Source organism: Kwoniella botswanensis, chromosome 1 (genome assembly GCF_036426115.1).
Source record: "Kwoniella botswanensis chromosome 1, complete sequence".
Lineage (NCBI taxonomy): Eukaryota > Fungi > Basidiomycota > Tremellomycetes > Tremellales > Cryptococcaceae > Kwoniella > Kwoniella botswanensis.
The window spans coordinates 10,901,949-10,916,950 of record NC_088599.1 but is presented as its reverse complement, the minus strand read 5'-3'; the positions used below and the strand labels follow the sequence as shown (position 1 = coordinate 10,916,950).

Here is a 15,002-nt window from a genome sequence, read left to right as displayed (position 1 = left end):
AGGAGCAAGCATTCATCCGGTCTATATGCTGTATAAAACCTACACCCGCAAGGTCGGCACTGCCCTACTGCAACCACTCCAGCCAGTGTTCGCCAGATCGATACCCCTCTTCCTCCTCTACCACGCCAATCTCCATAGAATCTAGAGCATTGCCATCAGCGGGGTCTATCAGGAAGACTAGCCTGTAGATAGTCCCTGATGCCATGGACAATACCAACAACGACCACCCACACTGAATTGCCTCAATATACTTTGTCAGAGTGTCTAAAAAGCTTCCTCCGCACTAGCAGCAGGTAGATTAAGCAGTCCTAACATGGTATCATGTCTTGAGTAATGTCCTGCGACGTCAAAGTCCAATCTTGCGCCGTGCAATGTATCGAGATCGATCTGACTCGAGTCATCAGCGCTCGAGCACACTTCAAAGCCAGCCCGCTCACCTCCGCATTGATCACACCCTCCTGGTCCCATAGTGGACCGGCTAGTATCTGCCCCAAAGGACCGATGATACTCGTACCACCTCTGGACCAAGCTTTGTTTTCCTCTTTTTCTGATCGCGACAGAGCGAGTGAAGGCGGATAGTCCGCTGGGAAATCTGACGGAGCGTGGTATTGGTTGACTGGTCCACGCATGAGCTTCACTCCCACTGCCCAGAGTTCGACTCACCTGAGATAACGAAACATCTCCCCTCCTGTGCTATGTGTTGCATACTTGGCAGGTTTGTCGGTCTGCTGTCTGCCGTCGGAGCGGTGTATCTGAGGATGGCGTTAACCAAGATGCCCTTCTCTTTCACAACCACTCACATCTCCACGCCCTTCCTATACAGTTGATATCGCGCAAGGGGCATATAATCTGTTATCGCAGCATCAGCATATGACTTGACAGAATGATCTCCACTCACTCTCCCAGCAGATCAATCCGCCAATTTTGCCGATCTTGGTTTGGACCACAGGTAGGTTGTCTTCCACCTCGCCATTCGCAGCTGGGTTGGTAGCCTCGCCTTGAGACCAAACAATCCTTTCCGCTGCGGTAGGCTGAAGCTTTCTATGTTTTGACAAGAGTACGCCTATAGGGGAGAAGAGAAGGTTCGTGCACCATAATGTTGAGCCCACAAGCGAGCGCTCGACTACGCCGATCGACAAGTACTGGCAAACTGTGTAAGTCGGCGATTGGCCAGCTCGCGAGAAACTTACGATGCCCTGCTTCTTAGATACCAAACACAACCTTTGAAACGCATAGAAATCGTCTCCTTCGCGATATATCGGTTTATCGCTGAGCCAGTCCTTTCCCACCGCGTCAAGGGGTACCTTTACACTGGACTATGAGTCCGTCCTCAGCATCGGTCCTTTTGCAACCATCCGGAGCTACCGCACACACACCTTGACGTAATGACTAAACCACTCTCTGTTATCGTCCGTTCTAGTCCCGATCTGAAAGTCCAAAAACCTGGGATATGCGCTTAGTGATGCTTCAGGTAGCACTACCAGGTCTGCTCTGTCCTTTTGTAGAATGTCACCGATGAGCTTCTCGTATTTGTCAAGAGACGCTGTGAGGTCGAAGGCTACCGGGCATGTTTGGACAGCCGAAACTTTGACTTTTGACGGCATGTTGTGATCAGTGTAATCAGGTCGAGGGTGAATCTCTCCTATTGATATACTCGATGAGCTCAATGAGAAGCCAAATAATAAGAAATGACACCGAGCCTGAGATAGTAAACATCCAACGCCGTATCCTTTTACACGGGTTTAGCCGATGAACTCGGACCGGAGTCAATATGTCGTTGCTTATAAAAATAGCCGAAAAGGAGATATGCATGAGGGCAAATTCAGCAGTATAAGCAAAGCTCTCTGGTTTTGTCCCTAAGCGTCGAGCAAGCACGTATGGATGTGACCCCATCACCAGACCTCGCTTTTCCTCGTCAGAGCCCATTCTGAATGCCTGTCCGTAGAGGACTCAGATCATACCTCTCCAGCGAGGAAGGTATGATGGAGACTTCCTCCGAGCGAGTCCAGATCACTCTACTGCAGGTGTATCACCCAACGCGCGGCTAGGACCGGACATATGGTCTCTCATACACTTCGTCATGTTTCCCAGTCGTCACGCTCGGCTGTACGTAGTTGACGACTGCAACCTTGAGAGCGTGGATGGGGATGAGAATTGGTCTGCGGCTGCTTGGAAGATTCCTGGAAGGATAGGTCAGCTAAGAGATGGCAATAAAGTGTTGGATCCAGACAGACTGTGACTGATGGCGGAGGTGAATCTGAGAAGTTGTCATACGGGTGGAGTTGATCGAAGCTATTCTTTGTCGATCGTCTAATTCCTTGTTTAGTTCCTCTTTATATATTCTACGCGGCACCTATCAATTCTCAGTCCAATCGGTCCTGCGATCCTTATGGCGTTTGTGCTAGATTACTAGATATGGCTGAATTCCTTGGCTTAGCTGACAGATTGAATACATCAAGCAGACATAAAAGATGTATCGGAGTATGGGAAAGATTAGATGCAACCTTTGCTGTCGTATATTGTTGCCCTTGTGAGGGAGATCGACTTGAGTCGCCGTGGGTGTATGACCTGTACGACCTGAATATGCATAAATCCATTAAAGACGTACTGTACTGTGCTTGTACTTTTCACTCTGTTCCTCACGTGCAAGCTTACGGGCGAAAGGGTAAGACGGTGAATTAACAATTATAATTCCGTTTGTTAGGAACAGAGCTCAACTTATTGTTCGAAGATCGTACAGCAGTCGACTCTTTTTCCTCATTATCATTGACATTTGATAACTTGACATTGCTGCCAGACCATAGACCACGGCAAAGGCTCACGAATAACATCCTGAACGATAGCAAAGACTGCCGGCGCCCACAAGATAAATTGTCCGACAGCATAGCATTTGGAAGTAAGTAGCGAACATACGCTCGGGGCACCATTTTCAGGTCAAGGTTTCAAGCGAAGAAATACAAGATACATCTATCTTTCTACCCACCAGTCCATCGAATCAAACCAACTCCTTCATCTGCTTGCAACACCATCACCTTCATGTCTCTCTCACGACATTCAACAACGATATGACCTCCTCGCCCGCCCGCGCCTACCCCCTTACCCGCCCTTCCGTCCGACAATACATCTTCTCCCCTCAACTCCTCCTCCGACCTTCCATACGGTTGAAAACCTCCCTGTACGTCTTATCAATCACGATCATCCTTCTCGTCATACTGGCTCTCAACGCAGCTACGAGCGGACCTAGCACAGGTCAGGAGGTAGATGTTAATACTGTACCATCGCATGACTCACCGGCAGATTCAGGAGAAGGTAAAGATGTAGCTAAAGGGAAAGATGCGCATCTTGTAGATGAAGAGATTCAGAGATCGTTTGAGGAACCTGATTTCTCGTTGCTCTCGTCGGTTCAGCCGCATGAGATAGGGTGCGACGTACCCATTGAAGGGAGGGAAAAGGAAAGAGGAGTGTTGATGTTTTTAGGGATATTTTCGGCGGCTGATAAAAGGGAGAGAAGAGATCTGTGAGTTCTGCCTGTACGATTGTTTTTTAAAATATGGACAAGATGGAAAAGTTTGTAAAAGTGAACAAAAGACGAGTTTAGGAGCTTTCCGAGAAAAATCGTACACTAAGGGGGGAAATTGACGAGTTGGTGGAGTTTTATGGGTCGATTCGAATGATCGCTGACCCTTTTGTATTATTCAGATATCGTCAAGTGATAATACCTGATTTCCCTCCTGATCAATTCACGATAAAATTCATATTGGGCACACCACCATACCCCGAAAATCCTATAAGTCAAGAAGCAGTTGCCAGATCGAGGTTGATGAATAAGGTGGAAGCTGAGATGAACGAGTTTGGAGATATGGTCATGTTACCTGTGAGTGTGCGATCATACAGCTCAAACATCTCGTCTCGTATTTTATCGTTGATGATAATGCTGAAATGATTGTATGCGTATTCCGTAAACGTAGATGATCGATAATATAGATCTAGGCAAGACACACGAATATTTCAAATGGGTAGCAAAGGAATATAGTGGACCGGGAAGAGTGAAAGGACGTCCGAGATTTGTCATGTGAGCAAAGATCTCCTTTCATCTACATTTTGTCATTCACCTCCAATAGGATAACAAGCTGATATGGGTTGATCAAATAGGAAAGCGGACGATGATGTAAGTTTCACTACGAACTATAAACCCCAATATACCACGAAGGAAACTGATAGATGATTATTTTCCGTTCTCGTAGACGATACTGGTGATGCCAAACTTGATATCAGGATTTAAAGATCTAAATTGCGCAGATAACATATATTGGGGTACATCAGCAGGAAGATCACATTATTTCGGTGATTATTTTAGAGGTTTGGCATATGCTATGAGTTGGCCTTTGGTGAGTACAGTCTGACCCTCCACCTTCGTTTGACACAACTTTCTAGTATCTTCAAGTTATCCTACATCGCAAGAAGTGACATCAGGCTTATCCGAGCATTTGTGTCCACTTTGAGATATTACAAACCACATGATGCTGATACCTTTCTCCTGCCAGGTCTCATGGATAGGTAACGCCGATATGCCATTAGCCCACATAATCAAAATTGAAGATGCTCGTACAGGTCAATGGTTAAGACATCTCGATCCAGTCACAGATCCAGTCAAGAGGATAGATATGGGTTGGACCATGGGTGACTGGAATCAGCTGGAGGTGGGGGTAGAGACTGTTGCTTTGCGTGAGTGTTTTCATCCCTCATATCAGAATTGCAACAACTAACCTTTCTGGTTTTTGTTTTGTTCTGGTTCTGCAGACTGGCTCAAACTCGACGATTGGGTTAAAAAGCAACATCAGCGTTTACTGGATATATGGGCGGATGACAATCGACCATACGATATTGAACATGGTGTATCACCCAAGGTCAGTATGCAGAAAGGTAAAGAAACACCCGAATCAGCTCAGAAGGAACATCAGAGACAGAAAGATCTAGGTTGGGATGTAGGTGGAAATCTGGATTGATGTAAATGAGGAGAGTGCATTCCAGGGTTATAGGGAATTTGATGGGGAAATGTATTTTGATATAATGTACACCGATGATCGATCATCAATGCTCCTGGACGGATCTTCGCTTCATTGCCTCTGTCTTTCTATCTTCTTCTCTTGAGAGGCAGCCAAGACGTTGATATGAGAGCAATATACAACAATTCATTTCATTTTATTGTAAATATGGATGTTAGGGTAAAAACAAAACCGAAAGCCGAAAAAAGATTTGAAAGTACGTGTTGCTGTACAGTTCTCTTTCACCATTCCTTTCTATTCTACCACACCTGCTACTTCAGGTCTATAGTTGAAAACGATTATAAAGGTTTGGAAGGAAGTTGAGTAGGGAGGATACCGAATCTGTCATTCATGAGATTAGCGATAGACCATGATGGCACAACAGATACTTCGACAGAGGAAGGTGAGAACGAAAGATGGGGTAGTTGTTACCGTGTTGGAGGACGTAAGTGGAGAGGGGAGGATGATGATATTACTCGACACAGAATTGATAAAATAACTCACCTCTTTTTGATGGTCACTCTGTGTCTTGAGAATTTATCATCCGGTGAGAAACGAGCTGTAAAAAGCAATGAAGGTGATTAGTGATGTAAAGCATGGAGATGGAAAATGGGATACCTCCACTTGGAATTGTAGTGATAATGAAAGTAAGGGAAAAGGTTTTACTCACCTGGATGAGCGGATTTAGTAGGTTTACCAGCTGTTGTTAATTTCTAAATGATCGAAAATAACATAAACCGTCAGTATGCTTCTTCCTCTTCCAGATATGCCATTCCCATTCCCATCTTCGTGATTCATATACCGTTTCGATTCCCATGACTCGGTTCTAACTCACTTTGAGGGTGTAGATTCTGTAAACAACCATGACCTATCAGCACAACTTCCAATGAAAGATGATGATGGGTGACTTGGACATACCGGTTTCCCCGTTCGTCAAGAGTGTACATCAAATGCATTTTGGCTGATTTTTCTCGGATGTAGGACGTAGGTAGATTGTTGAATTGGGATCGTTTGATATGATATTGGTATATTTGTTGATGACTTGGCGCAAGTCGATGTGATGTATGCTATGCGATGCTGCAAACGACGAAGAAAGAGGAGATTCGATTTTTGGAAAAATACTCGAAGTGACGGAATCAAATTGAACCACTGAAAACAGGTGATACAAATGGATGGAAATGCCACATCATTCCACATACACAAGGAGGTGGTGACTAGAATTATTCTCCCTCTCCAAGTCAAAGCCAAAACACATTCATATCCATATTCATTCATCGCGAACCCAATCCGATCCAATTCATATATCGTAAAGACCGTGTACCAATGGAATCATTAAAAGAGCGTATATATGATCGTATCTACCAGGATCGATAACAGTTGACCAATAATCCGAAAAATCCAAAAAAAGGCATGATGAGAATGAGAAAAACAACGAGATACCTCATGAACAACTGAATTGCCGAATATCAATGTAGAAGACCAAAATAAGAAGATACAAAATAAGTATTACAATACGATCGAAGTTGACCAGAAAGCGAAGCCTACGGACCTAGCTTAAACGTCCTTCATGCCCACCGAAAAAATCACTTATCAAAAGTCCTTGATTGTTTAGTTCAATTAATGTCCTGGTTTTCTGAATGCTGACCAGATATTGTTTCGACATGGACCACCACATTTGTTCTTACCGTCTGCGCACTATTTTTCGTGGTATGTTTCATCAGCTCGGATGTTTACGAGAGGGGTTTACTCACTTTATGATCGCACTCATCAGGTTTGGCAAGTTCTCCAGCTAATGCATCACCACAATAACATTCTTTACCCTAGTTTATACCAATACAACAACAGCATTAGTCGAACGATCGTGGAGATGGGATGGTAGCACTTACCCATTGTAAACCTGCGTATTTATGACCTTTATCCAAACAGTGTTGAATGCACATATCAGGATTGTTGTTATCGTCGACGTAAGCTAAGATTGGTAATCGTCTGTGCATACCGTCGTAGCAATCTACAAGGATCGATCATCCACCGTCAGCGATCACTGAGGTGGAGTGAAATGATCTTCTAGATAGAATAGTAGGTAGTTGAGTAAGGTTTACTTACCAAAATAACATCCATAAGCGTACCATCCTTGACTTGATTGAGTAGCTCTCAGTTGGAGGTTATTGAGATGTTCGTTTGACCTTTCTTCCACTGGGGTCGAAAAGGCTGGTAAGGCCATAAAAAGTAATGAACCGAGGATGGAAAGTTTCATGGTGCAGGTGATATGTTAAAGTCCGTTTAGTAAAAAGTAGAAATCAAGATGAGATGATAAATAGATGATGAGAGAAAGTAAGCGTGGTAATCGATCTATGAGTATATATATCCTATATCTGTTCAGGTGATGTATGATCAAAGATGGGGAAGAGGGGAGATGATCTCAATCTGATGATCGTAAAGTCTCGGTCAAAAAAGTATGTTATGTCAGAAAATTTGTATGGACGGCGTCCCGACCCGAGATCATTCATCATATTGGATTGAAATATCATCAGTCTCGGTTCTTGTTCATGTTCTGTCTACCCGTCTACACTGCTGTGTAGAAAGTAGCAAGCAGGAAAAAAGCCACTGACATCTGTACGCCACCGTAAATAGCAAAAATACGAAGTACAGTAACGGAATGTTCATCTCCATATGAGTGTAATGATCTGGAACTAGACTAGAGGGTAGTGTACCGGAATAGTGGAAGTACGAGTACTGATATCCCGTTCGTGTGGTAACTCTAAATTTATTTTAGTTTTGAGTTGTCAGTTACCTGAACCTGAACCTGAACCTGACCCGAACCTGAATCATTGATCGACCTGTGAAAGTATGATTCAAAATTTCATTATGATATGATGATGATGATGATGAGGACGTGTACCTTATCTTACCCATTCACCATGGACAGTAGTACCGGGCAGCAGCTAGGGACAGGGCGGAATGGGATGGGTGGTTCTATCTTTAGGTCATTTTGGTCATGTGAGATGTATAGTGTCATACGTTGTATCGTTGACGGGTAGAGTCGTCCCGCATATGTAGCGTAATCTCCGGGAACCTTTGATATTTTGAATGTCAGACAGTTGGAGAGGTACTTCCGACGAAAGGATTGATTTCTTGAATCCTTGAATCGCAGTAGTTTATAGGTACTGTTTAGTCCAACATTGAAGAGTCTGGACAATCAGGTATAGTCAATACTCTAGCGGTTACTCGATTCGGTAGAGTAGAGATGACCTCGTGGATAAGATGTAAGACATCCCTTGTCGATCATTTAAGGCTCGTTTTGTCCACTGAATCGAGTAATCGGAGGATTGGCGGGGATGACCGTTCGAATGCTGTGACGCGTGTCTGGCATTGTACGACGCGTTGCGGGTTGCGGGTAGTCAAGAGAAGATGGAAATGACGTCTGACACCTTGTGGGTTGATCAGTTTGGTATGCCTTGGACATAGATCGTCATCACTCTTCGACTCTTCGAACGCATCGAACCACTTACAGCTTAGCCCATCGAGTGTTGGGTAAAATCGCATTACGACACAAAGGCGGTATACTATATACTACCGCGGATACGGGAGTAAAGTGTCAGTATGGATACTTCCTCATCATGGATCAAGGTGAGAGAAGCACAAGCACGAGCCTGCTGATACCCAATCATTGATGGTGAATTAGAGGGGATCCTTTCGGGGTGCTTGGGTACAGTATGATAACTGAAAAGGGAAAAGGGGATACCATCAAAATTGTACTCATCATCACCAACGAATCCCATTCCTTCTGATAATCTTGGATTCTCTCAAAATTGGAAGTTATCGGGTATACCAACACTGGCCATCTATGTTGATATAAGGATGATGAAGGTGGCACGTCAGTGACTAGAATGATAATGATGGACTCGAAACTTAGCCGCCTACACAGTACAGATGTATCGTGGTCAGACATCACTTTCGCACTGACATCCTTTGATCAATCTTCCTATCTGGATCTAACGCATTGATCGCTGTTTGTGTATTAATCATTGTTGACATATGAAATTACACGAGGCTCAAAGGACACTTGTAGCGAGAAATAACAAAACAGAAACAGTCGAAATTTTCCTTACTGACTACTCACAGTCACTGAATCACGGTGGATGCTGACAGTGACAGTCACGATCGATCAAACCAGGTTGAGTCAACCCAACCAACCACCTCACAACCTGATCATCGCCTTCTCTTCTCTTCTCCTTCCTTCTCTTCATCCACTCTCTTAATCATTTCCTTCTGCCCTCCCAGTCTCAGTAGAGAAATAGAAGATATTCCTATTCCTCATGTCCGATAACCATTCCCCTTCAACCATATACAGTGGGAATGGATATAATCCTTTCCCCAAGAACCTAGTTCGATCGACCGCATCAGCTCACCTACCTCCTCCTTCTACTCATGCTGGCATGAGAGATACAAAGACTTCTTCCCCTACGCCTTACATTCCTAGAATGACAAGTAATGAAATATCTGATCGGAAGAAGAGAGATATAGGAGATGGATGGGGAGAAGCTAAAGAAGATGAGAAGGAAGAGGCGGAGAAAAAGGTAACTTCTATATTATTCCAGGTCATATCATATCGATCATATCGCCAACGAACTGCAAGAAGGGTGACGAGCTGACGAGATTGACTGGTATCCAGCTCGACTGGAGTGAAATGTCTGTTCACACTCCTATCATGACCAAGAAAGTGAGTGAACGATATTCCTTTCACGTATCACAGTGCATTATGGTGTTTGAGCTTGAGCTGACGAGATCACCCCAACCCAACAGTCCGAAATCGGTGATACTGCGTCGCATGTGAAGGGCGATAGTGCGAGTTTCACCATACCGTCTATGATCTCATCTCATAGCTGGTGGATCTGACAACCTGTTCTTTCTAGATCAATTCGAATCCTTCGATTATCCCCGCTGGTAATTTTCATGCAACTACTGCCAACGCGGAAGACGACGGTGGATGGGTATCTGGAAATGCAACAGGTTCTTCCCCTCCTTCCCAACCGTTCCATACCAGAGTAAGCTACATTTTCCTCTCTCATCCACGTTGTTTTGATATAAACATCACTGACCTCGGATTCTTCTCGCATTAGGGTCAGAGTCGAAGATATCCCTCCGGTGCTTCTCAATACCGAGAAGCAAGACCGACTTCCTTGTCTTTTCAACCTGCAGGGGAGGATCGACCGAACTCGAGAACTCATGTTACACACCCATACCAGCTCTCCCTCACATCTTCTCACATGCACTACCATGGTCATTTCAATCAACCTCCTGTTCATCCAGCAGTTCAACCTTCAAGAGGATTCAGAAACGCTATTTCCGGTGCTCTAGGCAATCCACCTATCGTATCCCCTACCTACCCCCAACAACCCATCAATATTCTACCAGCTGCCCACCACCAACTCGCAGATTCACAGGCTCCTCAACCACAGGTGCCAACATATACCGATCCTATCGTTGGTCCGCCACGTCAGCAGATTGCCGGTCTCCGCGATGCAAACCGTATTCCAGTATCTCACGCCAAACAATGGGGCAAATCTGCTACTCCCGAGCAAAAAGGTAGATACGATGACGCTTCAACAGCTATGCAAATCAACAATGTACAACCTCAACTTAACCTCTCACAGCCACCTGGAAACCCGATGTGGAGCGAGATCGGCGATCCAGCCCAAGCTAGCTGGGATAAGGATGATCGTCTCGCTAGATGGGCTAATGACGTCCCTCCCATACCACCTTCCCACCAAGCCACCCCTCACACTTCCATCCCTCCTTCGGAGGCCGAAGCTACCAAAGCTGAGGAAGAGATAGAGACATTCGCGAGAATAGAAACGCCTGAGGGCAACGCTCAAGCTGTTACCATCGAATACTCTCCAGGCGAAGAAGTGAGAACCCCAGCTTTGACTCCGCATGGTACGGCTTCTCCACCACAGGAAGAAAGCGAAATAATCGATCCACCTTCTGCAAAAACTAAACCCGAAAAACCGCCAGCTGTACTTGGTGTAGCTGCGGAAGGTCACGAGCTTCCTTCGACTCCGCCTAGTGATCCTGTCGATAGCTCTCCTCACGGCCCAAGAGGAAGGCTCCAAAATGGAGTCGATCGATCGTGGAGCTCTGGAAAAACTCATTGGTGGAAAAGACCCCCTCATCCGATGTTCAGCCCTCAATACGCCGCTCAACGTATCCTGGTCCAGTAAGTCCATCGAATTGTTCACATCATGCACAACGCTCATTCGTTTTATTAGGTTACCATTCCCTGTTCGGACCGACAATTTGAAACAGCTTATGTCCGATCAATTCTCTCGATACGGAGAGATCCATTCAGTGTGAGTGTCTAGTCCCACGGCGAAGACTTTAGCTAATATTTCTTGAAAGATTCCACTTCGAGCCTAATGGCAACTTCTGCGAGAAAGCCTTTGTTGTGTTTAAGGTGAGAGCACAAGCTCGATTCTGCCCATGACTACAAGCTGACCTACCTAATGCAGGAGAAAGAAGCAGTCAAGAAAGTCTTCAGTGATCCGGAGAGCCGAATCTGGGTGGTCAAATCCTCGAGAACTCCCGGAAGCAATCCGGTCGAATTGGTGATCAAACATTCGTCTCCTCATCACCTCAGCCGAACCGTCTTGATCCGTATCACTGGACCTCGTGTAGACGCACGAGCGAGATCAGCCTCTCCTAAACCAGCCCATCCAAACACGAATGACGAAGAAACATTCGCTTTGAGAGATCAGCTTGGTCCGTATCACCGGGCGCCACTTCCTGCACGAATTTACATCGACGCTGTGCCCGCGTTATTTAGGGACGGACGATTCAACTTTCGAGCCAAAATTCGGCCTCGACACATTTCCTTCAAACAACTCTATGATCATGCAAAAGAAGAGACTGGGAAGGACATGACACAAATTGGTGAATTGGATCTAAGACGAAGAGTTCCTGAGAAAGATGTGAGTCACACCGCCTCGGTCTCACTCAGAATAGGAAAAATAGGCAATCTCTAACGGCAATCTTCAACTATCAATGATAGATTATTCCGGTTCTATGTGACTATTTTGCTGAAGTCTGTGATATTTCGCCCCCGACCGCTAAAGGTCAAGGTTGGCTGGTCACAGTTGGTGGAATACAGGATGCCCGACATTTGATGGACGTGAGTATTTTCTAGATCATTTCCTTTGCATCTTAAGCTGACAGACTAGTTGTTTAAAGGAAATCTCAAAGATTCCTGGATTCTTCGCTCGATGGGCAGATGAGGGAGACGGTTACGACGCGAATGCTGAGGCGGAGGTTCCTCCGTCCGTCACCACAGAACCTGTAACACCCATCACTCGTGTACGAAACGAGATGGAAGGCCGGTCTTCTGCTGCGAACCGTCGAACACAATTCCCGATGTCAGAAGATGTCAATAATGCGACTGAAAATGTCGAATCGCAACATCCCTCATACCATTTACCGCCACCCGAGCCATTCCCATCGGCCGGAGGAGAAGGTCCCATTGTCACCCCTCTCAGCCAACCAATACCCCAGTACGCTTATCCTCCCAGCGGTTACAGTCCTAATCACCCAAATCTCCGACGAACCATTCTACATACCTATAAAGGAAGACCTTTGATACAGGACATGTCATCGGATGAGGAAAGGTTCATCGACGAGAGGGCGATTTTTGTCGGTAGGTTAGTTAAGCATGTGGAAACCAGTGCCACTCTTCTGAAGAGATTCAATAAATATGGCACTATAGTAAGTCAGGCCACCTTTGAATACCAGATCAAATCGAAGCATGCTGATGCTAACTCTGAAACAGTCGACCATCGAGTACAATCCCTCGTACAGCGCCGCTAGCTACGCAACAGCAAGAATTCTTTATCAAGATAAGGAGTCTGCAGACAGAGCAATCGCTCATGAGGTGAGACCTTTATCCGTAGACTCAGCAGTCTCGGGGCTGACATCATCGTCATCCTCTTCCACAGAACGGGTCCATCTCATTCGGTTCATCGATCAAGGTGGAAGTCCGTAAGGTACTCTCAAATGATGTACAAGTATGTCAAGCTGCAATTCACTTTCTTCACTTTCCCACTAGTGATGCTGATCTCTCCAATCATATAGTTTAAAGAGATGTATATCGATGATTCAGGAAGAGCGATCAGTCCTTCGATGGTCTCGCAATATAGTCCGGCATCTGCTACTGTTCAAGCACCCCGTTTCTTACCTGCAATGGACCATGCCAACCAACACCCTTTACCTGCTCTCTACCATGGGATGATGCCTCCAGCGCACTTCGGAATGTGGTTTCATCCACCATCGATGATACCGACTCCCTATCCCGTACCAACACCCATGCATCCAGCATCAGCACCAACCGGGCATGCAGTCGAATCAGCGCCTTCCGTCACCCCACCTTTTATGGACTCTCAAAATCCCTCCCAAATCCCCTCGAATATGCAACTACCCGTGAGTCGAAGCGATTCAGATGCCCAGATTGGACTAGTGCTGATAAGCCCCTAGATGCTCTGCGCTGCATGGGGTATCGGGTACCTACCCCCAGGGGCTCTCCCATTCCCCTTTGCCGCTCCCACCTCAGCGACAGGAAACGAAGGTGCTCAATCTGCGCCACCGGCCGCACCAGTTCCTGGTCCCGACCTAAATCCTGAAACTTCCTCAGCGGAATCATCAATCGAATTGCCGGATGGTCTATCGTCTCGAAGCCGACTCAATCCTATCGGATTCACCAACGAAGACGGTATGCTCAAGCCTGTTTACGATCCCAAAGATCTCAAGGATTACTGCGCAGAGAACAAAATTACTCTTCCTAGAGGCGCCGATACATCGAGTATGGTCAAGCAGGAAGAAGTCACTCTCTTATCAATCCAAAGTGGTGGACACGATCACGCTGGACCAGATCAGCCAGTCAATTCACTTGCACAAGGTACACCTCTCTCACCAAAGTTCGCGAGCATCAATGATCCTCCAAGAGTTAACAACGTTGGAGAGACAAGGACGGTTCCTGTACCCATCCCTTTCAGTCCGGTGGAGCCTTCACAACCTCTCCCTGATCAACAAAGCTACATGAACGTTTCCAATACGAATGGCAGCAGCCTCGTCTCACCGCCTCCACAATCTCAAGTGTGGTCTACGACTGGAATACCTATACAAAATGCCAACTCTGCTGAATCACCCTTATTCACCAATAATCCCTTACCGCTTCGACCTGATCAACAGCAATCACCTCAACATACAACCTCCGGACTACTTTTGCATACCAATGACTCTGTAGCGCATCACTCTCAACCAGTGCCACCTCGCCACGACTTTGGCGGACCACCCGTATTCACCAATGACCCATTAGCGTCTCAACACAATTCTGTTGGATCAACTTCGATTACCAATGATCCCTTAGGGCTTCGCCACCAACACCACGCATTCTTCAATGGAAACTTCAGCTCGTCTAGCCACTTGCCAAGATCCATGCAGGCTCTTCATGCTGACAATTCTTCAATTCATCATGATCGTCGATGGAACTCCCCCACACTTACATTGGAAACAGGTGGTCAGGGAGCTGGAGGGATCTCTCCTCCTGGAACTTACCGACGTACGAGAAGATCAAGAGGTGATATCAGAAACACTCAATCAGGAGACAGTATTGGGAATGCGAGACCGAACATGATTGAGCAAAACGATGCTGGAGGATGGTGAACGAATCTGACAATCGTTACCTGCTGAAGATAACCAAGGTGGCCTTCAAGAAGGAGGACACGTTGTATCAACAAAGCGTTTTACTTATTTATTTGCTTTTTTACTTGGTCACAAAGCTTTCTTCCGTGATACGTCAGGAATTTAGACATACATATGCAATGTAAATATAGTTAGCTCTCTTACCTCCTTTTCCCGTTTCCAACACGATTTGCGGGCTAGATACAGATTCAGATGGGTAAAAAGTATGAA

The 15,002-nt window shown here is 45.8% G+C and overlaps 4 protein-coding genes across 4 annotated transcripts; 2 read left to right on the top strand and 2 right to left on the bottom strand.

Annotated features, from left to right (window-relative positions):
- Positions 1-264: 264 nt before the first annotated feature.
- L199_004110 (uncharacterized protein) lies at positions 265-1,604 on the bottom strand (the record flags this gene model as incomplete). Its single annotated transcript, XM_064889838.1, has 7 exons — positions 265-387; positions 438-616; positions 664-752; positions 801-849; positions 899-1,142; positions 1,191-1,316; positions 1,377-1,604. The coding sequence occupies 7 exons, from the start codon at positions 1,602-1,604 to the stop codon at positions 265-267; spliced, it is 1,038 nt and encodes a 345-aa protein (XP_064745910.1).
- Positions 1,605-3,065: 1,461 nt separating this feature from the next.
- On the top strand, positions 3,066-5,006 carry L199_004109 (uncharacterized protein; the record flags this gene model as incomplete). Its single annotated transcript, XM_064889837.1, has 7 exons — positions 3,066-3,517; positions 3,700-3,874; positions 3,969-4,072; positions 4,153-4,168; positions 4,245-4,388; positions 4,545-4,725; positions 4,801-5,006. 7 exons carry the CDS (start codon positions 3,066-3,068, stop codon positions 5,004-5,006), a joined length of 1,278 nt encoding a protein of 425 aa, XP_064745909.1.
- A 1,656-nt stretch (positions 5,007-6,662) lies between these two features.
- On the bottom strand, positions 6,663-7,299 carry L199_004108 (uncharacterized protein; the record flags this gene model as incomplete). Its single annotated transcript, XM_064889836.1, has 4 exons — positions 6,663-6,740; positions 6,797-6,865; positions 6,932-7,053; positions 7,149-7,299. 4 exons carry the CDS (start codon positions 7,297-7,299, stop codon positions 6,663-6,665), a joined length of 420 nt encoding a protein of 139 aa, XP_064745908.1.
- A 2,062-nt stretch (positions 7,300-9,361) lies between these two features.
- L199_004107 (uncharacterized protein) lies at positions 9,362-14,753 on the top strand (the record flags this gene model as incomplete). The annotated part of the gene is made up of 14 exons (XM_064889835.1): positions 9,362-9,622; positions 9,718-9,765; positions 9,849-9,890; positions 9,959-10,090; positions 10,166-11,262; positions 11,315-11,395; positions 11,445-11,499; positions 11,555-12,013; positions 12,094-12,213; positions 12,273-12,800; positions 12,865-12,966; positions 13,031-13,099; positions 13,167-13,511; positions 13,566-14,753. The coding sequence occupies 14 exons, from the start codon at positions 9,362-9,364 to the stop codon at positions 14,751-14,753; spliced, it is 4,527 nt and encodes a 1,508-aa protein (XP_064745907.1).
- Positions 14,754-15,002: the final 249 nt, after the last annotated feature.